The 24,850-nt window shown below is 43.2% G+C and overlaps 5 protein-coding genes across 7 annotated transcripts; all 5 read right to left on the bottom strand.

Moving 5' to 3' along the window:
* Positions 1-19: 19 nt before the first annotated feature.
* Positions 20-5,409, bottom strand: LOC119885860 (nuclear factor 7, brain-like). Of its 2 annotated transcripts, none has more exons than XM_038696167.1 (2): positions 5,241-5,409; positions 20-1,522 (listed from the first exon to the last, which is right to left on the bottom strand). In XM_038696167.1, exon 2 carries the CDS (start codon positions 1,507-1,509, stop codon positions 67-69), a length of 1,443 nt encoding a protein of 480 aa, XP_038552095.1. In that variant the 5' UTR covers positions 1,510-1,522; positions 5,241-5,409; the 3' UTR covers positions 20-66. The 2 variants fall into 2 exon arrangements, with proteins under 2 accessions (XP_038552095.1, XP_038552094.1); XM_038696166.1 differs by lacking the exon at positions 5,241-5,409 and adding an exon at positions 1,608-1,645.
* LOC119885865 (nuclear factor 7, ovary-like) lies at positions 2,115-24,152 on the bottom strand. Its single transcript, XM_038696173.1, has 2 exons — positions 22,529-24,152; positions 2,115-2,883 (listed from the first exon to the last, which is right to left on the bottom strand). Exon 1 carries the CDS (start codon positions 24,023-24,025, stop codon positions 23,477-23,479), a length of 549 nt encoding a protein of 182 aa, XP_038552101.1. The 5' UTR covers positions 24,026-24,152; the 3' UTR covers positions 2,115-2,883; positions 22,529-23,476.
* Positions 2,124-5,191, bottom strand: LOC119885777 (nuclear factor 7, brain-like). Its single transcript, XM_038696002.1, has one exon. The coding sequence runs from the start codon at positions 5,189-5,191 to the stop codon at positions 3,752-3,754; it is 1,440 nt and encodes a 479-aa protein (XP_038551930.1). The 3' UTR covers positions 2,124-3,751.
* On the bottom strand, positions 7,183-10,791 carry LOC119885862 (E3 ubiquitin-protein ligase TRIM39-like). The gene is made up of 2 exons (XM_038696171.1): positions 10,631-10,791; positions 7,183-10,545 (listed from the first exon to the last, which is right to left on the bottom strand). Exon 2 carries the CDS (start codon positions 10,530-10,532, stop codon positions 9,141-9,143), a length of 1,392 nt encoding a protein of 463 aa, XP_038552099.1. The 5' UTR covers positions 10,533-10,545; positions 10,631-10,791; the 3' UTR covers positions 7,183-9,140.
* Positions 17,235-20,850, bottom strand: LOC119885861 (tripartite motif-containing protein 35-like). Of its 2 annotated transcripts, XM_038696170.1 has the most exons (3): positions 20,452-20,850; positions 19,198-20,357; positions 17,235-18,047 (listed from the first exon to the last, which is right to left on the bottom strand). In XM_038696170.1, exons 2-3 carry the CDS (start codon positions 20,342-20,344, stop codon positions 17,998-18,000), a joined length of 1,197 nt encoding a protein of 398 aa, XP_038552098.1. In that variant the 5' UTR covers positions 20,345-20,357; positions 20,452-20,850; the 3' UTR covers positions 17,235-17,997. The 2 variants fall into 2 exon arrangements, with proteins under 2 accessions (XP_038552098.1, XP_038552097.1); XM_038696169.1 differs by having other exon boundaries at positions 17,235-20,357; positions 20,452-20,759.
* Positions 24,153-24,850: the final 698 nt, after the last annotated feature.

Raw genomic sequence — 24,850 nt, forward strand, 5'->3', positions numbered from 1 at the left:
TATGTAAATAGGCCTAGGTAATATTGTGGACTATGTTTTTTAATATTGTGGATTGTATGATTTTTTTCACTTTGTCTTATTGTATGTCTTTGGGAATGGGTGTGTGTCCTTAATAATAAAAGCTTGTTCCACTGTCACACAGACCTTCACTGCTGAGATCTTCACTTCACCCCCAGTGTCAATCAATGGAAACATCCTCTCAGTGAAAGTGTGTGTGAAGGTGTGTATGTGTGTGTTAGTATCAGGATCAGAGAACGACAGCTTTCCTCTGTTCCAGTCCAGATTCACTCTGATCCTCTGGAGCTTCTTCTGAACTCTGAGAACAGTGGGTGGAGCTGGTGGTGACCATGCTGAGTATTTACCTTCATAGAACCCTATTCCCCATAATCCAGACTCTATGTTGTCTCCCTTCCTCTGGACAGACTCTGCTGACACACCCAGAAACCAGACTGTACTGTCTCCAACCTCGACATCCCAGCTGTGAGTCCCTGAGTTAAAGCCCTCAGAGCCCAGGACAGAGCAGAGTTCATCAAACCTCTCTGGATTGTCAGGAAGCTGCTGTCTCTCTCCTCCTCGTCTCACACTGGTCAGATCTTCAGACAGGATGAGTCTTGGATAAGCAGTGTTTGGGTCCAGAATGAGAGGAGTGTAGGAGACCATGTCCTTCATCTTGTTCCAGATGTTGAAGGTCAGGTTGCCCAGGTGTTTGGCCTGGTCTATCAGAGCTCCTGAGGGCAGCTGTGGATCATCCAGCAGGGGGCGCTGCTGGACTCTTTCCACTGCAGCCTTGTAGTTGAGCAGGAATGAGACGTCTTCAGCTCTCAGCTCCTCCTCTGTGGCTCTGACTGTGTCTGAAAGAGCTGCTATCTCTCTGCTCAGAGCCTCCATCTTCTCCTTCATCATCTGACTCTTCTGCTCCTCTTCCTCCCTCAGTGCAGCCATCCTGGCCTCCTCTTCCTCCTCTAGAAACTGCTGAAGCTTCTTAAACTGCTCCTTAATCTGCCTCTCTGTGTGTCGGGCCTGGACCTTCATGTGTTCTGCTGTTTGATCAAACTTCACTTTAACTTGTTCACAAACCTTTAACTTCTCCTTTAAGGGCTCCAGAGTTTCCTGAAGTTCCTTCTTGTGTTGTCGTGCAGCTTCATCGACGGGTCTGAATCTGTGGTTGCTGTGTTTTTCTGAATCTCTGCAGACGACACACACTGGCTGCTGATGGTCCAGACAGAAGAGTTTGAGTTTCTCAGAGTGCAGACTGCAGAGAGCCTCTGAAGCTCTCTGATCTCTCTCCTGTAAGAAGGCCTCACACAGGTTCTTTAACACCAGGTTTAAAGGTGGTTCTTCCTTTGAAGATCTTCTCTTACAAACTGGACACTCAGGTGCTTGTTTTTCTCTCCACCAGCTCTTCAGACAGACTTTACAGAAGCTGTGGCTACATGACAGAAGAACAGGATCTCTGAAGACCTCCTGACAGACCGGACAGCAGAGATCCTCCTCTGATCTGGAAGCCATTTTGTCTCTGAAGCTAAAATCACAGCAGACAGAAAGTACAGTCAGTCATGGCTCCCCTCCCTCCTCTACTTTAATGTTATGTTTTTAGTCAAACTCACCTTCAGTGTGTGGAGCGTCAGCAGGTTGAAGCAGCAGTTTCAGGCTGTGTTGTCATAAATCTCTGACACCTTCTCTAACTGAAAAACAAACTATTTCAGTCCCAGTACATCTCTGGCTGTTAAGTTGCATTATTCTATATTATGTAGGTCACAAGTTACAGCGGCTGAGACGGTGGAGAAGCTGTAACGTTACCTGAATATCAGTTTAACAAGGTACAAAGTTGTTTATTTGTAATTATACATAACATTTTTTTACACAGGGCTCCAAGTCATAAAGATTTGAGAGCCGCTGCTTAAATCTACAATAAGTTGTTAACTAGTAACTGCGGCTGTCAGATAACAGAAGTGCAGTAAAAAGTACATGTCCCTCTGAAATGTACTTAAGTAGAAGTATGAAGTGGCAAAAATGGAAATACTCAAGTAAAGTACAAGTAAGTAAAGTAGGAGTAGCATTTATTGTTCCAGAGTTTCATATCAGAATAGTGAGGAGGATAAATGATGACACAGTTTACACAGTAATGCTCACAAGTTTATTAGCAGAGCAGTGGATAAAGGAAATAACACCACTGAGATCATTTGTTCAGACTCAAGTTCATCAGCAGCCAGTTTACAGAGCAGTCATTCAGACAGAAAGTACAACAAACATTATGCAGAGTTCAGATGATGGGTCTCACAGTCAGGTCTTTATGGGTATCAAAGGACATGAAATGGCAGATAGGTCTGCAGAGGAGGCCACAAAAAGTGAGTACACTGATGTAGTTTGCTTCAGAAAGACAGAAATCAAGAGCGTTATAAAAGAGAGCATGAAGGAAAGGTGGCGAAAACATCAGGAGGAAGAGAGGAAAGGAAGGAACAGGAGAGACGAGACAATGAAGACTTAGATCTGGACACACTGGACTAAACAGCACTTTATTCAAAACAGGCAAACATAAGTCAGGCAGCTGTGGGCAACAAGAAAGGGTGGATCATGTTATGGTAGACTGTCACAAACCTGAGGAAGAAAGAAGGCAGCAGATTCAAAACCTCAGAAAGACAAAAGTACTATTTGATTTAATGAGTCAAATGTGGTGAGAAGCTAATGACGGCATGAAACGACGCCAGGAAACAAAACGCCAGGAGAGTGTTGGACCTTTTTCAGAGGAAAATAGCAGTTGGTAGTATTAAAAAGATCCCAGACATCAGATGACTGGCCTTTTGAAAGAGCCGGCAGTGATTTACACAGAGCAGCACTCAAACTCACGAGGGAGCAAAATCCAACACACAGAGACCGACTCACCTGGAGACTAATCCATGCCCGTTACATGATAATAATAATGATAGCTCGCCTGCATGCTTTTCAGCTACTGATGTTTGTGTATCTTTTGAGATCACCAGTGTTTTCAGCTATGTGAGCACAGCTAAATGTACTGAAAGATGACAAAACGGTTAGTAGTAGTTAGTTTGTTGCCACACTTTAGTATGACAGAGTTAGATTGTAGTAAGTTACGTCAGTGTAGTGAATTGTTCTTCCACTGTGTTGTTGTCCTGCACCAGGATCAAAAGTTATAGTCTTTTTTTTATACAGAACTCCCATTACAGAATAATATAGTTTATCACTAGATTATAATTAATGATGCATTAATGTTTGAGCATCACTAATGGCTCATCTGGACTAAAGCAAAGAACATCTCAAAAACTATCACATCTAGTATTGGATGAGTAAAAGTATGACCACTGACAGATAACAGGAAAATGTAAACCAAGTATGTTTAACTTTGTCACTGTTTCTGCACCACAGTCCAGTATAAACCACATAATACAAGCAGATTTACAAAGGCATAGTCAGGTGAGGGTCAAGGCTCCTCTCCACTTTGTTAAAACAAGCGTCCTTAGGTTGATGGATGCGGATCAAACGCTGTAACGCTCACACTGCGGCACATGCTTTATAGTGAGCATGTGAAAGTGTCTTCATAATTAAATTGTTAAAGAGGGAAAGAAAATATAGTCGACCGGTGTGCAGATCAAACACGTAACCTAAGTAAGCTAACTCTACCAACTGAGCTAATCACTGTTTGTTAGGATTTCACAGTTGTCATTGCGACTGGATGATATTTAATATATAAAGTAATAATAATACATCATGAATATAATCATCCTCTTTATCTCTAACTGCTCTGTTCCACTGTCACACAGACCTTCACTGCTGACAGCTTCAACTCATCCAAAGTTTCAATATATGGAAACATCCTCTCAGTGAAAGTGTGTGTGAAGGTGTGTATGTGTGTGTTAGTATCAGGATCAGAGAACGACAGCTTTCCTCTGTTCCAGTCCAGATTCACTCTGATCCTCTGGGGCTTCTTCTGAACTCTGAGATCAGTGGGTGGAGCTGATGGTGACCATGCAAAGTATTCACCTTCATAGAACCAGATTCCCCATAATCCAGACTCTATGTTGTCTCCCTTCCTCTGGACAGACTCTGCTGACACACCCAGAAACCAGACTGTACTGTCTCCAACCTCGACATCCCAGCTGTGAGTCCCTGAGTTAAAGCCTTCAGAGCCCAGGACAGAGCAGAGTTTATCAATCCTCTCTGGATTGTCAGGAAGCTGCTGACTCTCTCCGAGTCTCACACTGGTCAGATCTTCAGACAGGATGAGTCTTGGACCAGCAGTGTTTGGGTCCAGAATGAGAGGAGTGTAGGAGACCATGTCCTTCATCTTGTTCCAGATGTTGAAGGTCAGGTTGCCCAGGTGTTTGGCCTGGTCTATCAGAGCTCCTGAGGGCAGCTGTGGATCATCCAGCAGGGGGCGCTGCTGGACTCTTTCCACTGCAGCCTTGTAGTTGAGCAGGAATGAGACGTCTTCAGCTCTCAGCTCCTCCTCTGTGGCTCTGACTGTGTCTGAAAGAGCTGCTATCTCTCTGCTCAGAGCCTCCATCTTCTCCTTCATCATCTGACTCTTCTGCTCCTCTTCCTCCCTCAGTGCAGCCATCCTGGCCTCCTTTTCCTCCTCTAGAAACTGCTGAAGCTTCTTAAACTGCTCCTTAATCTGCCTCTCTGTGTGTCGGGCCTGGACCTTCATGTGTTCTGCTGTTTGATCAAACTCCTCTTTAACTTGTTCACAAACCTTTAACTTCTCCTTTAAGGGCTCCAGAGTTTCCTGAAGTTCCTTCTTGTGTTGTCGTGCAGCTTCATCGACGGGTCTGAATCTGTGGTTGCTGTGTTTTTCTGAATCTCTGCAGACGACACACACTGGCTGCTGATGGTCCAGACAGAAGAGTTTGAGTTTCTCAGAGTGCAGACTGCAGAGAGCCTCTGAAGCTCTCTGATCTCTCTCCTGTAAGAAGGCCTCACACAGCTTCTTTAACACCAGGTTACGAGGTGGATCATCCTTTGAAGATCTTCTGTTACAAACTGGACACTCGGGTGCTTGTTTCTGTCTCCACCAGCTCTTCAGACAGACTTTACAGAAGCTGTGGCTACATGACAGAACAACAGGATCTCTGAAGACCTCCTGACAGACCGGACAGCAGAGATCCTCCCTGATCTGGAAGCCATTTTGTCTCTGAAGCTGAAACCCCAGCAGACAGAAAGTACAGTCAGTCATGGCTCCCCTTTCTCCTCTACTTTAATGTTATGTTTTTAGTCAAACTCACCTTCAGTGTGTGGAGCGTCAGCAGGTTGAAGCAGCAGTGTTGTAGTTTTCCACTTTTCTCTCCTGTAGCTGAACTCACTCAGAGGAACTTGTTAGTTTGGTCTGAAGGTGAATCTGATCGTCTGTTTTTCACTCTGTGTGTTTCTCTAGTCAGGAAAAAGAAGTTCCTGGTTTTTCTCATGTGAGGGGTGGAGCTTTGTCAGACTTCCTCTGCTAAAAGCTTTTGCTTGGCCTGTCAAACCTCTGTGTGCTTCAGTCTAAAGTACTGATCCACTATTGCATATGCAGACTTATAGTGTGTGAAGTAGTCTGAACATAGTATTTAACAGAGTTCAAATAAACCCCCCCGGGATTGGACAGACATTTAGTGTAATGACCGACTTCCCATCAGCGTTAACTTATGAGAAGTCCACATGGCGGCAGCAGAGATCAACAAGAGCTCTGCCGGAGTCACAGGACAGATTTGTCAAAAAACTCAGGTTTACAACAGGAACATTTGACTCACTGGCTTCTTTGCTGAGACGTGTAGAGATATGAGGACTCTCCTGTGATTTTACTGACGATACAGTTTCAATGAGTGAACTTCCAGCCACAGGAGTGATCAGACAGTAATCTATACACACTGTGAGAGCCTTTTTGTTTAAGGTTTGTGATTGTTGTTGGTAAACCTCCCGCCACCAGGGGGAGCCAGTGGCCAGAGTTCATTTTATCAAGGTGCAACAGGGCACAGGTGTTGGTCTTGGTTGGCAAAAGGTCTCTGCACACATAATCAAACTTACTAAAAGTTAGGAGAGCCTTCCTATGAAAGTATTCATGTTAAACAACGTGTTGACTTGTTATTAGTCGCTGCTGTGGGTTTCAGGCTGTGTTGTCATAAATCTCTGACACCTTCTCTAACTCTGACCTAACGAACATTAAATTGTCTTTTTATATCTGACTTTCACCAAAGCAAACAGCAGCCACTGAGCTTCTGGACCCTGCTTTATATGAACATTATACAAGGATTAACTGTAACATAGGTAGGTCCAAAACAGCCGTGACCCACCGAGACATGGACTCCTGTGTGTTCTGACCCTTTTCTATCAGAACCAGCATCAACTTTTTCAGCAGTTTGACCTTCAGTAGCTCATCTGTTGGATCGGACCACACGGGCCAGCCTTCTCTCCCCACATGCATCAATGAGCCTTGGCCGTCCATGACCCTGTCACCAGTTCACCGCTTTTCCTTCCTTGGACCACTTTTGTTCTGACCCCTGCAGACTGTTTTGGAGATGCTCTGACCCAGTCGGATATCCATCATAATTCGGCTCTTGTCAAAATAGCTGAAATCCTTACGCTTGCCCATTTTTGCTGTTGGCTGTCAGGAAGTTCGTGAAGACTCCCGAACGGCCGATTATTGTTAGTCTTATTTATTGCTGATGTTCTTCTCATGCAAATGTAGCTGTGATGAGTCCTGCACAGGGGAAGCTGCCTGACTCAAACTGAGGAGGCAGGTGTCATCCTAAAGTTTCTAGAAGGTCTTCAGTATAATCTGATTCTCTTTCTACCACATAAAACACTTTTAGTAAAATAATTGCAAAAATTTTTCCGCATGCGTCTCAAAGGCTGAATTTCAGTCCCAGTACATCTCTGGCTGTGAAGTTGAGTACAGATTATTAAGTGTATATTAAAACATGGTAATTTTGTTTTTATATGGGGCCCCAAGTCCAAAACAATTTGAGAGCCGCTGCTTAAATCTACAATAAGTTGTTAACTAGTAACTGCGGCTGTCAGATAACAGAAGTGCAGTAAAAAGTACACGTCCCTCTGAAATGTACTGAAGTAGAAGTATAAAGTGGCAAAAATGGAAATACTCAAGTAAAGTACAAGTAAATAAAGTAGGAGTAGCATTTATTGTTCCAGAGTTTCATATCAGAATAGTGAGGAGGATAAATGATGACACAGTTTACACAGTAATGCTCACAAGTTTATTAGCAGAGCAGTGGATAAAGGAAATAACACCACTGAGATCATTTGTTCAGACTCAAGTTCATCAGCAGCCAGTTTACAGAGCAGTCATTCAGACAGAAAGTACAACAAACATTATGCAGAGTTCAGATGATGGGTCTCACAGTCAGGTCTTTATGGGTATCAAAGGACATGAAATGGCAGATAGGTCTGCAGAGGAGGCCGTTTCTACTCTTCAGACCTTTTCCTCTCTGGCTGTTTCTCAGCTATCTCTTGTGGGAGGGAAAACCCTCAGACCGGGCCAGAGGCCTAACGGGGCCTCACTCTCACACTTTATACTCTTTAATGTAACTGTAATCGTTGTAGTTTTTTTTAGTTTTTTTAATTGTCAATTTATATATTTATGCACACAACATCCTCTTCCGTATCAATACGTCTGCACAACACAAACCCAGTGTAATGCACATGTAAATATCTGCCACATTGTTCTTTCTATGCAAATAGTTGTATTATTTTTCTCAATTCTTCTATTATTCTTCTATAACCTGCATTTGTTTATTCCATATTTATATATTTTTACTTCTATTTATGTCGGCTGTATGTTTATCTACATGTAGCACCTCATCACCAAAGCAAATTCCTTGTATGTGTAAAACACTACTTGGCAATAAAGCTCCTTCTGATTCTGATTCTGTAACTTAGACTTAGATGAATTGAGGTCCTTTAGTTGTAATGATAGTAATCTTCAATGAGACAATGACTCCAGTAAAGTTCAAATTAACTCAAGTTTAGTGATAATTTCAAGCAAATCAACAAATACAACAAACACATGTGTATCTGAGTTGAGAACTCCTCAAACTCTGCATTGCATTGACTGATATTTCCTGTTTCGCTCCTCCTCTTGTGGGTTTTAGGATCAGACCCACCTCCACCTCCACACATGTTCAATATTAAAACATTAGTGTATTCTACCCTACAACACTTCTAAAGAAATAAGACATCAGAAATAAATGATCATCTTGATATAAGCAGAACATTGTATATGCATGACACAGTCAACATTAACACATGTATTCCAAGTTCTTGTGCTGTATAACATGTTGACCTTCAGAGCTGCAGCCTTCTCGCAAGGTCCCCTTTTGTATTCATAAATCTAGTCTTCTACACTTATCGGGCCCTCCTTAGACAGGGTTTTAAATCTTGGTTTACTATCATCGAGCCTGGCTCCAGGTGCTGTCAACTTTATGTGAGAATTCAACAAGGCCTTGTGTGTCTCGTTCAGCTGTGTAATTAATTTTGAATCACGGTGGTCACCCTAACTTCCCCTCCAGCCTATTTGCAAGACTGCCTGACTGGCCGGCTGTGTGCTTTTGCAAAATATGAAGGCTGCAGCCTGAGAGCAACAAGACTGGACTCTAAACTCCACTGTATCTTTCAATAAACACCTTAAACATTATTCTAATAAACATCTTAAACATAATCCTAATCAAGCGAGGTACATAACAGAAGACATCACGGCTAAATAAAAAATCTTCAACGCTCTCCTTCTTCACAGCCTGGGGTACAGCATGTTAGAATATGCCGGTGTATAGAACTCTCTCTTCCCCCACCCCTCATCACTCCTGTGCACAAACACTAACTGTTGCTGATTGGCTGGAACATAGTTTCAGGTCAGGTCCACACCTTGCCTGAAACATTTGTTTTCCATTTACAGAGCCAGGCTGTGTTTTTCAGAGCACACACAAAACAGAGAGTGAGTGAAGCGTGAGGAAATATTCCCTGAATTTAACAAAAAGTGTACTTCATTACAATCCCTCACTATCCATTTAAGGCGGCCATATTTGTTTGCTTTTCACAGTTTCCCATTCATCATTACGCCTTGGATGTTGACAGGAATAAAATATAACATATAATAAAACATTAATACATCATGAATATAATCATCCTCTTTATCTCTAACTGCTCTGTTCCACTGTCACACAGACCTTCACTGCTGACAGCTTCACTTCATCTCCAGTGTCAATCAATGGAAACAGCCTCTCAGTGAAAGTGTGTGTGAAGGTGTGTATGTGTGTGTTAGTATCAGGATCAGAGAACGACAGCTTTCCTCTGTTCCAGTCCAGATTCACTCTGATCCTCTGGAGCTTCTTCTGCACTCTGAAATCAGTGGGTGGAGCTGGTGGAGACCATGCTGAGTATTTATCTTCATAGAACCCTATTCTCAAGAATCCAGACTCTATGTATTCCTTCCTCAGGACAGACTCTGCTAACACACCCAGTTCCCAGACTGTACTGTCTCCAACCTCGACATCCCAGCTGTGAGTTCCTGAGTTAAAGCCCTCAGAGCCCAGGACAGCGCAGTAATAATAATCAAACCTCTCTGGATTGTCAGGAAGCTGCTGTCTCTCTCCGAGTCTCACACTGGTCAGATCTTCAGACAGGATGAGTTCTGGATGAGCAGTGTTTGGGTCCAGAATGAGAGGAGTGTAGGAGACCATGTCCTTCATCTTGTTCCAGATGTTGAAGGTCAGGTTGCCCAGGTGTTTGGCCTGGTCTATCAGAGCTCCTGAGGGCAGCTGTGGATCATCCAGCAGGGGGCGCTGCTGGACTCTTTCCACTGCAGCCTTGTAGTTGAGCAGGAATGAGACGTCTTCAGCTCTCAGCTCCTCCTCTGTGGCTCTGACTGTGTCTGAAAGAGCTGCTATCTCTCTGCTCAGAGCCTCCATCTTCTCCTTCATCATCTGACTCTTCTGCTCCTCTTCCTCCCATAGTGCCACCAACCTGGTCACCTCTTCCTCCTCTAGAAACTGCTGAAGCTTCTTAAACTGCTCCTTAATCTGCCTCTCTGTGTGTCGGGCCTGGACCTTCATGTGTTCTGCTGTTTGATCAAACTTCACTTTAACTTGTTCACAAACCTTTAACTTCTCCTTTAAGGGCTCCAGAGTTTCCTGAAGTTCCTTCTTGTGTTGTCGTGCAGCTTCATCGACGGGTCTGAATCTGTGGTTGCTGTGTTTTTCTGAATCTCTGCAGACGAGACACACTGGCTGCTGATGGTCCAGACAGAAGAGTTTGAGTTTCTCAGAGTGCAGACTGCAGAGAGCCTCTGAAGCTCTCTGATCTCTCTCCTGTAAGAAGGCCTCACACAGGTTCTTTAACACCAGGTTACGAGGTGGATCATCCTTTGAAGATCTTCTCTTACAAACTGGACACTCAGGTGCTTGTTTTTCTCTCCACCAGCTCTTCAGACAGACTTTACAGAAGCTGTGGCTACATGACAGAACAACAGGATCTCTGAAGACCTCCTGACAGACCGGACAGCAGAGATCCTCCTCTGATCTGGAAGCCATTTTGTCTCTGAAGCTGAAACCCCAGCAGACAGAAAGTACAGTCAGTCATGGCTCCCCTCCCTCCTCTACTTTAATGTTATGTTTTTAGTCAAACTCACCTTCAGTGTGTGGAGCGTCAGCAGGTTGAAGCAGCAGTGTTGTAGTTTTCCACTTTTCTCTCCTGTAGCTGAACTCAGTCAGAGGAAGTTGTTAGTTTGGTCTGAAGGTGAATCTGATCGTCTGTTTTTCACACTGTGTGTTTCTCTAGTCAGGAAAAAGACGAAAAGACCGATTCCTGGTTTTTCTCATGAGGGGTGGAGCTTTGTCAGACTTCCTCTGCTAAAAGCTTTTGCTTGGCCTGTCAAACCTCTGTGTGCTTCAGTCTAAAGTACTGATCCACTATTGCATATGCAGACTTATAGTGTGTGAAGTAGTCTGAACATAGTATTTAACAGAGTTAAAATAAACCCCCCGGGATTGGACAGACATTGAGTGTAATGACCGACTTCGCATCAGCGTTAACTTATGAGAAGTCCACCAGGCGGCAGCAGAGATCAACAAGAGCTCTGCCGGAGTCACAGGACAGATTTGTCAAAAAACTCAGGTTTACAACAGGAGCATTTGACTCACTGGCTTCTTTGCTGAGACGTGTAGAGATATGAGGACTCTCCTGTGATTTTACTGACGATACAGTTTCAATGAGTGAACTTCCAGCCACAGGAGTGATCAGATAGTAATCTATACACACTGTGAGAGCCTTTTTGTTTAAGGTTTGTGGTTGTTGTTGGTAAACCTCCCGCCACCAGGGGGAGCCAGTGGCCAGAGTTCATTTTATCAAGGTGCAACAGGGCACAGGTGTTGGTCTTGGTTGGCGAAAGGTCTCTACACACATAATTAAACTTACTAAAAGTTAGGTGAGCCTTCCTATGAAAGTATTCATGTTAAACAACGTGTTGACTTGTTATTAGTCGCTGCTGTGGGTTTCAGGCTGTGTTGTCATAAATCTCTGACACCTTCTCTAACTCTGACCTAACGAACATTAAATTGTCTTTTTATATCTGACTTTCACCAAAGCAAACAGCAGCCACTGAGCTTCTGGACCCTGCTTTATATGAACATTATACAAGGATTAACTGTAACATAGGTAGGTCCAAAACAGCCGTGACCCACCGAGACATGGACTCCTGTGTGTTCTGACCCTTTTCTATCAGAACCAGCATCAACTTTTTCAGCAGTTTGACCTTCAGTAGCTCATCTGTTGGATCGGACCACACGGGCCAGCCTTCTCTCCCCACATGCATCAATGAGCCTTGGCCGTCCATGACCCTGTCACCAGTTCACCGCTTTTCCTTCCTTGGACCACTTTTGTTCTGACCCCTGCAGACTGTTTTGGAGATGCTCTGACCCAGTCGGATATCCATCATAATTCGGCTCTTGTCAAAATAGCTGAAATCCTTACGCTTGCCCATTTTTGCTGTTGGCTGTCAGGAAGTTCGTGAAGACTCCCGAACGGCCGATTATTGTTAGTCTTATTTATTGCTGATGTTCTTCTCATGCAAATGTAGCTGTGATGAGTCCTGCACAGGGGAAGCTGCCTGACTCAAACTGAGGAGGCAGGTGTCATCCTAAAGTTTCTAGAAGGTCTTCAGTATAATCTGATTCTCTTTCTACCACATAAAACACTTTTAGTAAAATAATTGCAAAAATTTTTCCGCATGCGTCTCAAAGGCTGAATTTCAGTCCCAGTACATCTCTGGCTGTGAAGTTGAGTACAGATTATTAAGTGTATATTAAAACATGGTAATTTTGTTTTTATATGGGGCCCCAAGTCCAAAACAATTTGAGAGCCGCTGCTTAAATCTACAATAAGTTGTTAACTAGTAACTGCGGCTGTCAGATAACAGAAGTGCAGTAAAAAGTACACGTCCCTCTGAAATGTACTGAAGTAGAAGTATAAAGTGGCAAAAATGGAAATACTCAAGTAAAGTACAAGTAAGTAAAGTAGGAGTAGCATTTATTGTTCCAGAGTTTCATATCAGAATAGTGAGGAGGATAAATGATGACACAGTTTACACAGTAATGCTCACAAGTTTATTAGCAGAGCAGTGGATAAAGGAAATAACACCACTGAGATCATTTGTTCAGACTCAAGTTCATCAGCAGCCAGTTTACAGAGCAGTCATTCAGACAGAAAGTACAACAAACATTATGCAGAGTTCAGATGATGGGTCTCACAGTCAGGTCTTTATGGGTATCAAAGGACATGAAATGGCAGATAGGTCTGCAGAGGAGGCCGTTTCTACTCTTCAGACCTTTTCCTCTCTGGCTGTTTCTCAGCTATCTCTTGTGGGAGGAAAAACCCTCAGACCGGGCCAGAGGCCTAACGGGGCCTCACTCTCACACTTTATACTCTTTAATGTAACTGTAATCGTTGTAGTTTTTTTTGTTTTTTTAATTGTCAATTTATATTTATGCACACAACATCCTCTTCCGTATCAATACGTCTGCACAACACAAACCCAGAGTAATGCACATGTAAATATCTGCCACATTGTTCTTTCTATGCAAATAGTTGTATTATTTTTCTCTATTCTTCTATTATTCTTCTATAACCTGCATTTGTTTATTCCATATTTATATATTTTTACTTCTATTTATGTCGGCTGTATGTTTATCTACATGTAGCACCTCATCACCAAAGCAAATTCCTTGTATGTGTAAAACACTACTTGGCAATAAAGCTCCTTCTGATTCTGATTCTGTAACTTAGACTTAGATGAATTGAGGTCCTTTAGTTGTAATGATAGTAATCTTCAATGAGACAATGACTCCAGTAAAGTTCAAATTAACTCAAGTTTAGTGATAATTTCAAGCAAATCAACAAATACAACAAACACATGTGTATCTGAGTTGAGAACTCCTCAAACTCTGCATTGCATTGACTGATATTTCCTGTTTCGCTCCTCCTCTTGTGGGTTTTAGGATCAGACCCACCTCCACCTCCACACATGTTCAATATTAAAACATTAGTGTATTCTACCCTACAACACTTCTAAAGAAATAAGACATCAGAAATAAATGATCATCTTGATATAAGCAGAACATTGTATATGCATGACACAGTCAACATTAACACATGTATTCCAAGTTCTTGTGCTGTATAACATGTTGACCTTCAGAGCTGCAGCCTTCTCGCAAGGTCCCCTTTTGTATTCATAAATCTAGTCTTCTACACTTATCGGGCCCTCCTTAGACAGGGTTTTAAATCTTGGTTTACTATCATCGAGCCTGGCTCCAGGTGCTGTCAACTTTATGTGAGAATTCAACAAGGCCTTGTGTGTCTCGTTCAGCTGTGTAATTAATTTTGAATCACGGTGGTCACCCTAACTTCCCCTCCAGCCTATTTGCAAGACTGCCTGACTGGCCGGCTGTGTGCTTTTGCAAAATATGAAGGCTGCAGCCTGAGAGCAACAAGACTGGACTCTAAACTCCACTGTATCTTTCAATAAACACCTTAAACATTATTCTAATAAACATCTTAAACATAATCCTAATCAAGCGAGGTACATAACAGAAGACATCACGGCTAAATAAAAAATCTTCAACGCTCTCCTTCTTCACAGCCTGGGGTACAGCATGTTAGAATATGCCGGTGTATAGAACTCTCTCTTCCCCCACCCCTCATCACTCCTGTGCACAAACACTAACTGTTGCTGATTGGCTGGAACATAGTTTCAGGTCAGGTCCACACCTTGCCTGAAACATTTGTTTTCCATTTACAGAGCCAGGCTGTGTTTTTCAGAGCACACACAAAACAGAGAGTGAGTGAAGCGTGAGGAAATATTCCCTGAATTTAACAAAAAGTGTACTTCATTACAATCCCTCACTATCCATTTAAGGCGGCCATATTTGTTTGCTTTTCACAGTTTCCCATTCATCATTACGCCTTGGATGTTGACAGGAATAAAATATAACATATAATAAAACATTAATACATCATGAATATAATCATCCTCTTTATCTCTAACTGCTCTGTTCCACTGTCACACAGACCTTCACTGCTGACAGCTTCACTTCATCTCCAGTGTCAATCAATGGAAACAGCCTCTCAGTGAAAGTGTGTGTGAAGGTGTGTATGTGTGTGTTAGTATCAGGATCAGAGAACGACAGCTTTCCTCTGTTCCAGTCCAGATTCACTCTGATCCTCTGGAGCTTCTTCTGCACTCTGAAATCAGTGGGTGGAGCTGGTGGAGACCATGCTGAGTATTTATCTTCATAGAACCCTATTCTCAAGAATCCAGACTCTATGTATTCCTTCCTCAGGACAGACTCTGCTAACACACCCAGTTCCCAGACTGTACTGTCTCCAACCTCGACATCCCAGCTGTGAGTTCCTGAGTTAAAGCCCTCAGAGCCCAGGACAGCGCAGTAATAATAATCAAACCTCTCTGGATTGTCAGGAAGCTGCTGTCTCTCTCCTCCTCGTCTCACACTGGTCAGATCTTCAGACAGGATGAGTTCTGGATGAGCAGTGTTTGGGTCCAGAATGAGAGGAGTGTAGGAGACCATGTCCTTCATCTTGTTCCAGATGTTGAAGGTCAGGTTGCCCAGGTGTTTGGCCTGGTCTATCAGAGCTCCTGAGGGCAGCTGTGGATCATCCAGCAGGGGGCGCTGCTGGACTCTTTCCACTGCAGCCTTGTAGTTGAGCAGGAATGAGACGTCTTCAGCTCTCAGCTCCTCCTCTGTGGCTCTGACTGTGTCTGAAAGAGCTGCTATCTCTCTGCTCAGAGCCTCCATCTTCTCCTTCATCATCTGACTCGTCGGGCCTGGACCTTCATGTGTTCTGCTGTTTGATCAAACTTCACTTTAACTTGTTCACAAACCTTTAACTTCTCCTTTAAGGGCTCCAGAGTTTCCTGAAGTTCCTTCTTGTGTTGTCGTGCAGCTTCATCGACGGGTCTGAATCTGTGGTTGCTGTTTTTTTCTGAATCTCTGCAGACGAGACACACTGGCTGCTGATGGTCCAGACAGAAGAGTTTGAGTTTCTCAGAGTGCAGACTGCAGAGAGCCTCTGAAGCTCTCTGATCTCTCTCCTGTAAGAAGGCCTCACACAGGTTCTTTAACACCAGGTTACGAGGTGGATCATCCTTTGAAGATCTTCTCTTACAAACTGGACACTCAGGTGCTTGTTTTTCTCTCCACCAGCTCTTCAGACAGACTTTACAGAAGCTGTGGCTACATGACAGAACAACAGGATCTCTGAAGACCTCCTGACAGACCGGACAGCAGAGATCCTCCTCTGATCTGACGCCATTTTGTCTCTGAAGCTGAAACCCCAGCAGACAGAAAGTACAGTCAGTCATGGCTCCCCTCCCTCCTCTACTTTAATGTTATGTTTTTAGTCAAACTCACCTTCAGTGTGTGGAGCGTCAGCAGGTTGAAGCAGCAGTGTTGTAGTTTTCCACTTTTCTCTCCTGTAGCTGAACTCACTCAGAGGAAGCTGTCAGTTTGGTCTGAAGGTGAATCTGATCGTCTGTTTTTCACTCTGTGTGTTTCTCTAGTCAGGAAAAAGAAGAACAAAAAACCGATTCCTGGTTTTTCTCATGAGGGGTGGAGCTTTGTCAGACTTCCTCTGCTAAAAGCTTTTGCTTGGCCTGTCAAACCTCTGTGTGCTTCAGTCTAAAGTACTGATCCACTATTGCATATGCAGACTTATAGTGTGTGAAGTAGTCTGAACATAGTATTTAACAGAGTTCAAATAAACCCCCCGGGATTGGACAGACATTTAGTGTAATGACCGACTTCCCATCAGCGTTAACATATGAGAAGTCCACCAGGCGGCAGCAGAGATCAACAAGAGCTCTGCCGGAGTCACAGGACAGATTTGTGGAGTTTTGACTCGTCGGCTTCTTTGCTGAGACGTGTAGAGATATGAGGACTCTCCTGTGATTTTACTGATGATACAGTTTCAATGGTGAACTTCCAGCCACAGGAGTGATCAGATAGTAATCTATACACACTGTGAGAGCCTTTTTGTTTAAGGTTTGTGATTGTTGTTGGTAAACCTCCCGCCACCAGGGGGAGCCAGTGGCCAGAGTTCATTTTATCAAGGTGCAACAGGGCACAGGTGTTGGTCTTGGTTGGCGAAAGGTCTCTACACACATAATCAAACTTATTAAAAGTTAGGTGAGCCTTCCTATGAAAGTATTCATGTTAAACAACGTGTTGACTTGTTATTAGTCGCTGCTGTGGGTTTCAGGCTGTGTTGTCATAAATCTCTGACACCTTCTCTAACTGAAAAACAAACTATTTCAGTCCCACTACATCTCTGGCTGTTAAGTTGCATTATTCTATATTATGTAGGTCACAAGTTACAGCGGCTGAGACGGTGGAGAAGCTGTAACGTTACCTGAATATCAGTTTAACAAGGTACAAAGTTGTTTATTTGTAATTATACATAACATTTTTTTACACAGGGCTCCAAGTCATAAAGATTTGAGAGCCGCTGCTTAAATCTACAATAAGTTGTTAACTAGTAACTGCAGCTGTCAGATAACAGTAGTGCAGTAAAAAGTACATGTCCCTCTGAAATGTACTGAAGTAGAAGTATAAAGTGGCAAAAATGGAAATACTCAAGTAAAGTACAAGTAAGTAAAGTAGGAGTAGCATTTATTGTTCCAGAGTTTCATATCAGAATAGTGAGGAGGATAAATGATGACACAGTTTACACAGTAATGCTCACAAGTTTATTAGCAGAGCAGTGGATAAAGGAAATAACACCACTGAGATCATTTGTTCAGACTCAAGTTCATCAGCAGCCAGTTTACAGAGCAGTCATTCAGACAGAAAGTACAACAAACATTATGCAGAGTTCAGATGATGGGTCTCACAGTCAGGTCTTTATGGGTATCAAAGGACATGAAATGGCAGATAGGTCTGCAGAGGAGGCCACAAAAAGTGAGTACACTGATGTAGTTTGCTTCAGAAAGACAGAAATCAGGCGTTATAAAAGAGAGCATGAAGGAACGGTGGCGAAAACATCAGGAGGAAGAGAGGAAAGGAAGGAACAGGAGAGACGAGACAATGAAGACTTAGATCTGGACACACTGGACTAAACAGCACTTTATTCAAAACAGGCAAACATAAGTCAGGCAGCTGTGGGCAACAAGAAAGGGTGGATCATGTTATGGTAGACTGTCACAAACCTGAGGAAGAAAGAAGGCAGCAGATTCAAAACCTCAGAAAGACAAAAGTACTATTTGATTTAATGAGTCAAATGTGGTGAGAAGCTAATGACAGCATGAAACGACGCCAGGAAACAAAACGCCAGGAGAGTGTTGGACCTTTTTCAGAGGAAAATAGCAGTTGGTAGTATTAAAAAGATCCCAGACATCAGATGACTGGCCTTTTGAAAGAGCCGGCAGTGATTTACACAGAGCAGCACTCAAACTCATGAGGGAGCAAAATCCAACACACAGAGACCGACTCACCTGGAGACAGCTGCACCAACATGCTGGAGACTCAGGTAAACTCCCACTGCAACGTTACAGTAATATGTTTATCAGCCTGAGGTTGAACTAATCCATGCCCGTTACATGATAATAATAATGATAGCTCGCCTGCATGCTTTTCAGTTACTGATGTTTGTGTATCTTTTGAGATCACCAGTGTTTTCAGCTATGTGAGCACAGCTAAATGTACTGAAAGATAACAAAACGGTTAGTAGTAGTTAGTTTGTTGCCACACTTTAGTATGACAGAGTTAGATTGTAGTAAGTTACGTCAGTGTAGTGAATTGTTCTTCCACTGTGTTGTTGTCCTGCACCAGGATCAAAAGTTATAGTCTTTTTTTTATACAGAACTCCCATTACAGAATAATATAGTTTATCACTAGATTATAATTAATGATGCATTAATGTTTGAGCATCACTAATAGCTCATCTGGACTAAAGCAAAGAACATCTCAAAAACTATCACATCTAGTATTGGATGAGTAAAAGTATGACCACTGACAGATAACAGGAAAATGTAAACCAAGTATGTTTAACTTTGTCACTGTTTCTGCACCACAGTCCAGTATAAACCACATAATACAAGCAGATTTACAAAGGCATAGTCAGGTGAGGGTCAAGGCTCCTCTCCACTTTGTTAAAACAAGCGTCCTTAGGTTGATGGATGCAGATCAAACGCTGTAACGCTCACACTGCGGCACATGCTTTATAGTGAGCATGTGAAAGTGTCTTCATAATTAAATTGTTAAAGAGGGAAAGAAAATATAGTCGACCGGTGTGCAGATCAAACACGTAACCTAAGTAAGCTAACTCTACCAACTGAGCTAATCACTGTTTGTTAGGATTTCACAGTTGTCATTGCGACTGGATGATATTTAATATATAAAGTAATAATAATACATCATGAATATAATCATCCTCTTTATCTCTAACTGCTCTGTTCCACTGTCACACAGACCTTCACTGCTGACAGCTTCACTTCATCCCCAGTGTTAATGTATGGAAACATCCTCTCAGTGAAAGTGTGTATGAAGGTGTGTATGTGTGTGTTAGTATCAGGATCAGAGAACGACAGCTTTCCTCTGTTCCAGTCCAGATTCACTCTGATCCTCTGGGGCTTCTTCTGAATGCTGAGATCAGTGAGTGGAGCTGGTGGTGACCATGCTGAGTATTTACCTTCATAGAACTCAATTGTCCGTAATCCAGAGCATATGTTGTCTCCCTTCCTCTGGACAGACTCTGCTGACACACCCAGTAACCAGCCTGTACTGTCTCCAACCTCGACATCCCAGCTGTGAGTCCCTGAGTTAAAGCCCTCAGAGCCCAGGACAGAGCAGAGATCATCAAACCTCTCTGGATTGTCAGGAAGCTGCTGTCTCTCTCCTACTCGTCTCACACTGGTCAGATCTTCAGACAGGATGAGTTTTGGATTTGCAGTGTTTGGGTCCAGAATGAGAGGAGTGTAGGAGACCATGTCCTTCATCTTGTTCCAGATGTTGAAGGTCAGGTTGCCCAGGTGTTTGGCCTGGTCTATCAGAGCTCCTGAGGGCAGCTGTGGATCATCCAGCAGGGGGCGCTGCTGGACTCTTTCCACTGCAGCCTTGTAGTTGAGCAGGAATGAGACGTCTTCAGCTCTCAGCTCCTCCTCTGTGGCTCTGACTGTGTCTGAAAGAGCTGCTATCTCTCTGCTCAGAGCCTCCATCTTCTCCTTCATCATCTGACTCTTCTGCTCCTCTTCCTCCCTCAGTGCAGCCATCCTGGCCTCCTCTTCCTCCTCTAGAAACTGCTGAAGCTTCTTAAACTGCTCCTTAATCTGCCTCTCTGTGTGTCGGGCCTGGACCTTCATGTGTTCTGCTGTTTGATCAAACTTCACTTTAACTTGTTCACAAACCTTTAACTTCTTCTTTAAGGGCTCCAGAGTTTCCTGAAGTTCCTTCTTGTGTTGTCGTGCAGCTTCATCGACGGGTCTGAATCTGTGGTTGCTGTGTTTTTCTGAATCTCTGCAGACGACACACACTGGCTGCTGATGGTCCAGACAGAAGAGTTTGAGTTTCTCAGAGTGCAGACTGCAGAGAGCCTCTGAAGCTCTCTGATCTCTCTCCTGTAAGAAGGCCTCACACAGCTTCTTTAACACCAGGTTACGAGGTGGATCTTCCTTTGAAGATCTTCTCTTACAAACTGGACACTCGGGTGCTTGTTTCTGTCTCCACCAGCTCTTCAGACAGACTTTACAGAAGCTGTGGCTACATGACAGAACAACAGGATCTCTGAAGACCTCCTGACAGACCGGACAGCAGAGATCCTCCTCTGATCTGGAAGCCATTTTGTCTCTGAAGCTGAAAACCCAGCAGACAGAAAGTACAGTCAGTCATGGCTCCCCTCCCTCCTCTACTTACTTTCACTCTGAGTCGTGTTTTTAGTCAAACTCACCTTCAGTGTGTGGAGCGTCAGCAGTGTTGTAGTTTTCCACTTTTCTCTCCTGTAGCTGAACTCACTCAGAGGAAGTTGTCAGTTTGGTCTGAAGGTGAATCTGATCGTCTGTTTTTCACTCTGTGTGTTTCTCTAGTCAGGAAAAAGAAGTTCCTGTTTTTCTCATGAGGGGTGGAGCTTTGTCAGACTTCCTCTGCTAAAAGCTTTTGCTTGGCCTGTCAAACCTCTGTGTGCTTCAGTCTAAAGTACTGATCCACTATTGCATATGCAGACTTATAGTGTGTGAAGTAGTCTGAACATAGTATTTAACAGAGTTAAAATAAACCCCCCGGGATTGGACAGACATTTAGTGTAATGACCGACTTCCCATCAGCGTTAACATATGAGAAGTCCACCAGGCGGCAGCAGAGATCAACAAGAGCTCTGCCGGAGTCACAGGACAGATTTGTCAAAAAACTCACGTTTACAACAGGAACATTTGACTCACTGGCTTCTTTGCTGAGACGTGTAGAGATATGAGGACTCTCCTGTGATTTTACTGACGATACAGTTTCAATGAGTGAACTTCCAGCCACAGGAGTGATCAGATAGTAATCTATACACACTGTGAGAGCCTTTTTGTTTAAGGTTTGTGATTGTTGTTGGTAAACCTCCCGCCACCAGGGGGAGCCAGTGGCCAGAGTTCATTTTATCAAGGTGCAACAGGGCACAGGTGTTGGTCTTGGTTGGCGAAAGGTCTCTACACACATACTTAAACTTACTAAAAGTTAGGTGAGCCTTCCTATGAAAGTATTCATGTTAAACAACGTGTTGACTTGTTATTAGTCACTGCTGTGGATTTCAGGCTGTGTTGTCATAAATCTCTGACACCTTCTCTAACTGAAAAACAAACTATTTCAGTCCCAGTACATCTCTGGCTGTTAAGTTGCATTATTCTATATTATGTAGGTCACAAGTTACAGCGGCTGAGACGGTGGAGAAGCTGTAACGTTACCTGAATATCAGTTTAACAAGGTACAAAGTTGTTTATTTGTAATTATACATAACATTTTTTTACACAGGGCTCCAAGTCATAAAGATTTGAGAGCCGCTGCTTAAATCTACAATAAGTTGTTAACTAGTAACTGCGGCTGTCAGATAACAGAAGTGCAGTAAAAAGTACATGTCCCTCTGAAATGTACTGAAGTAGAAGTATAAAGTGGCAAAAATGGAAATACTCCAGTAAAGTACAAGTAAATAAAGTAGGAGTAGCATTTATTGTTCCAGAGTTTCATATCAGAATAGTGAGGAGGATAAATGATGACACAGTTTACACAGTAATGCTCACAAGTTTATTAGCAGAGCAGTGGATAAAGGAAATAACACCACTGAGATCATTTGTTCAGACTCAAGTTCATCAGCAGCCAGTTTACAGAGCAGTCATTCAGACAGAAAGTACAACAAACATTATGCAGAGTTCAGATGATGGGTCTCACAGTCAGGTCTTTATGGGTATCAAAGGACATGAAATGGCAGATAGGTCTGCAGAGGAGGCCACAAAAAGTGAGTACACTGATGTAGTTTGCTTCAGAAAGACAGAAATCAAGAGCGTTATTAAAGAGAGCATGAAGGAAAGGTGGCGAAAACATGAGGAGGAAGAGAGGAAAGGAAGGAACAGGAGAGACGAGACAATGAAGACTTAGATCTGGACACACTGGACTAAACAGCACTTTATTCAAAACAGGCAAACATAAGTCAGGCAGCTGTGGGCAACAAGAAAGGGTGGATCATGTTATGGTAGACTGTCACAAACCTGAGGAAGAAAGAAGGCAGCAGATTCAAAACCTCAGAAAGACAAAAGTACTATTTGATTTAATGAGTCAAATGTGGTGAGAAGCTAATGACGGCATGAAACGACGCCAGGAAACAAAACGCCAGGAGAGTGTTGGACCTTTTCCAGAGGAAAATAGCAGTTGGTAGTATTAAAAAGATCCCAGACATCAGATGACTGGCCTTTTGAAAGAGCCGGCAGTGATTTACACAGAGCAGCACTCAAACTCATGAGGGAGCAAAATCCGACACACAGAGACCGACTCACCTGGAGACAGCTGCACACAACATGCTGGAGACTCAGGTAAACTCCCACTGCAACGTTACAGTAATATGTTTATCAGCCTGAGGTTGAACTAATCCATGCCCGTTACATGATAATAATAATGATAGCTCGACTGCATGCTTTTCAGTTACTGATGTTTGTGTATCTTTTGAGATCACCAGTGTTTTCAGCTATGTGAGCACAGCTAAATGTACTGAAAGATGACAAAACGGTTAGTAGTAGTTAGTTTGTTGCCACACTTTAGTTTGACAGAGTTAGATTGTAGTAAGTTACGTCAGTGTAGTGAATTGTTCTTCCACTGTGTTGTTGTCCTGCACCAGGATCAAAGGTTATAGTCTTTTTTTATACAGAACTCCCATTACAGAATAATATAGTTTATCACTAGATTATAATTATTGATGCATTAATGTTTGAGCATCACTAATGGCTCATCTGGACTAAAGCAAAGAATATCTCAAAAACTATCACATCTAGTATTGGATGAGTAAAAGTATGACCACTGACAGATAACAGGAAAATGTAAACCAAGTATGTTTAACTTTGTCACTGTTTCTGCACCACAGTCCAGTATAAACCACATAATACAAGCAGATTTACAAAGGCATAGTCAGGTGAGGGTCAAGGCTCCTCTCCACTTTGTTAAAACAAGCGTCCTTAGGTTGATGGATGCGGATCAAACGCTGTAACGCTCACACTGCGGCACATGCTTTATAGTGAGCATGTGAAAGTGTCTTCATAATTAAATTGTTAAAGAGGGAAAGAAAATATAGTCGACCGGTGTGCAGATCAAACACGTAACCTAAGTAAGCTAACTCTACCAACTGAGCTAATCACTGTTTGTTAGGATTTCACAGTTGTCATTGCGACTGGATGATATTTAATATATAAAGTAATAATAATACATCATGAATATAATCATCCTCTTTATCTCTAACTGCTCTGTTCCACTGTCACACAGACCTTCACTGCTGACAGCTTCACTTCATCCTCAGTGTTAATGTATGGAAACATCCTCTCAGTGAAAGTGTGTGTGAAGGTGTGTATGTGTGTGTTAGTATCAGGATCAGAGAACGACAGCTTTCCTCTGTTCCAGTCCAGATTCACTCTGATCCTCTGGGGCTTCTTCTGAATGCTGAGATCAGTGAATGAAGCTGGTGGTGACCATGCTGAGTATCTACCTCCAGAGAACATTATTGTCCATAATCCAGACCCTATGTTGTCTCCCTTCCTCTGGACAGACTCTGCTGACACACCCAGAAACCAGCCTGTATTGTCTCCAACCTCGACATCCCAGCTGTGAGTCCCTGAGTTAAAGCCCTCAGAGCCCAGGACAGAGTAGTGTTCAAACCTCTCTGGATTGTCAGGAAGCTGCTGTCTCTCTCCTCGTCTCACACTGGTCAGATCTTCAGACAGGATGAGTCTTGGACCAGCAGTGTTTGGGTCCAGAATGAGAGGAGAGTAGGAGACCATGTCCTTCATCTTGTTCCAGATGTTGAAGGTCAGGTTGCCCAGGTGTTTGGCCTGGTCTATCAGAGCTCCTGAGGGCAGCTGTGGATCATCCAGCAGGGGGCGCTGCTGGACTCTTTCCACTGCAGCCTTGTAGTTGAGCAGGAATGAGACGTCTTCAGCTCTCAGCTCCTCCTCTGTGGCTCTGACTGTGTCTGAAAGAGCTGCTATCTCTCTGCTCAGAGCCTCCATCTTCTCCTTCATCATCTGACTCTTCTGCTCCTCTTCCTCCCTCAGTGCAGCCATCCTGGCCTCCTCTTCCTCCTCTAGAAACAGGTGAAGCTTCTTAAACTGCAGTGTTGTAGTTTTCCCTCCTGTAGCTGAACTCAGTCAGAGGAAGTTCACAGTTTGAAGGTGAATCTGATCGTCTGTTTTTCTGCCCGCGTCTTTCAGTAGTGAAGAACAACAATTCCTGTTTTTTCTCATGTGAGCAGAGGTACTTTGTCAGACCTCCTCTGCAAAAATCTGTTACTTGACCCATAAAATCTGGGTGTGTTTCATTCCAGTACTGAGTCACTGCTGAATACGCAGACTGATAGTGAGCAGGCTGTTGTATTTTGTATATTATCTTTAGTAGTAGTTTGAACATAGTTTCAAAGTAGTGGAGGAGTTAAAATAAACCCACAACAGACATTTGGGTAAGGAGTGTCAGTGTTGATTTATGAGAAAGTCGACCAGGCGGCAGCAACAAAAGCGCTGCTGGCTTCACAGGACAGATTTGTGGAGTTTTTAAAATGAAAACTGGCACAATTTGCAGTCACAGTATATTTCACATGCTTTGCAGTAATGTTAGTTCAC

Source organism: Micropterus salmoides, unplaced genomic scaffold, assembly GCF_014851395.1.
Source record: "Micropterus salmoides isolate LMB-PRFRI ecotype aquatic unplaced genomic scaffold, ASM1485139v1 Ms_hic_scaffold_4, whole genome shotgun sequence".
NCBI lineage: Eukaryota > Metazoa > Chordata > Actinopteri > Centrarchiformes > Centrarchidae > Micropterus > Micropterus salmoides.

Coding starts and splice junctions, on each gene's coding strand:
- LOC119885860 (XM_038696167.1), bottom strand. CDS start 1,509: ATGGCTTCCAGATCAGAGGAGGATCTCTGCTGTCCGGTCTGTCAGGAG.
- LOC119885862 (XM_038696171.1), bottom strand. CDS start 10,532: ATGGCTTCCAGATCAGAGGAGGATCTCTGCTGTCCGGTCTGTCAGGAG.
- LOC119885861 (XM_038696169.1), bottom strand. CDS start 20,344: ATGGCTTCCAGATCAGAGGAGGATCTCTGCTGTCCGGTCTGTCAGGAG.
- LOC119885865 (XM_038696173.1), bottom strand. CDS start 24,025: ATGAAGGACATGGTCTCCTACTCTCCTCTCATTCTGGACCCAAACACT.
- LOC119885777 (XM_038696002.1), bottom strand. CDS start 5,191: ATGACTGACTGTACTTTCTGTCTGCTGGGGTTTCAGCTTCAGAGACAA.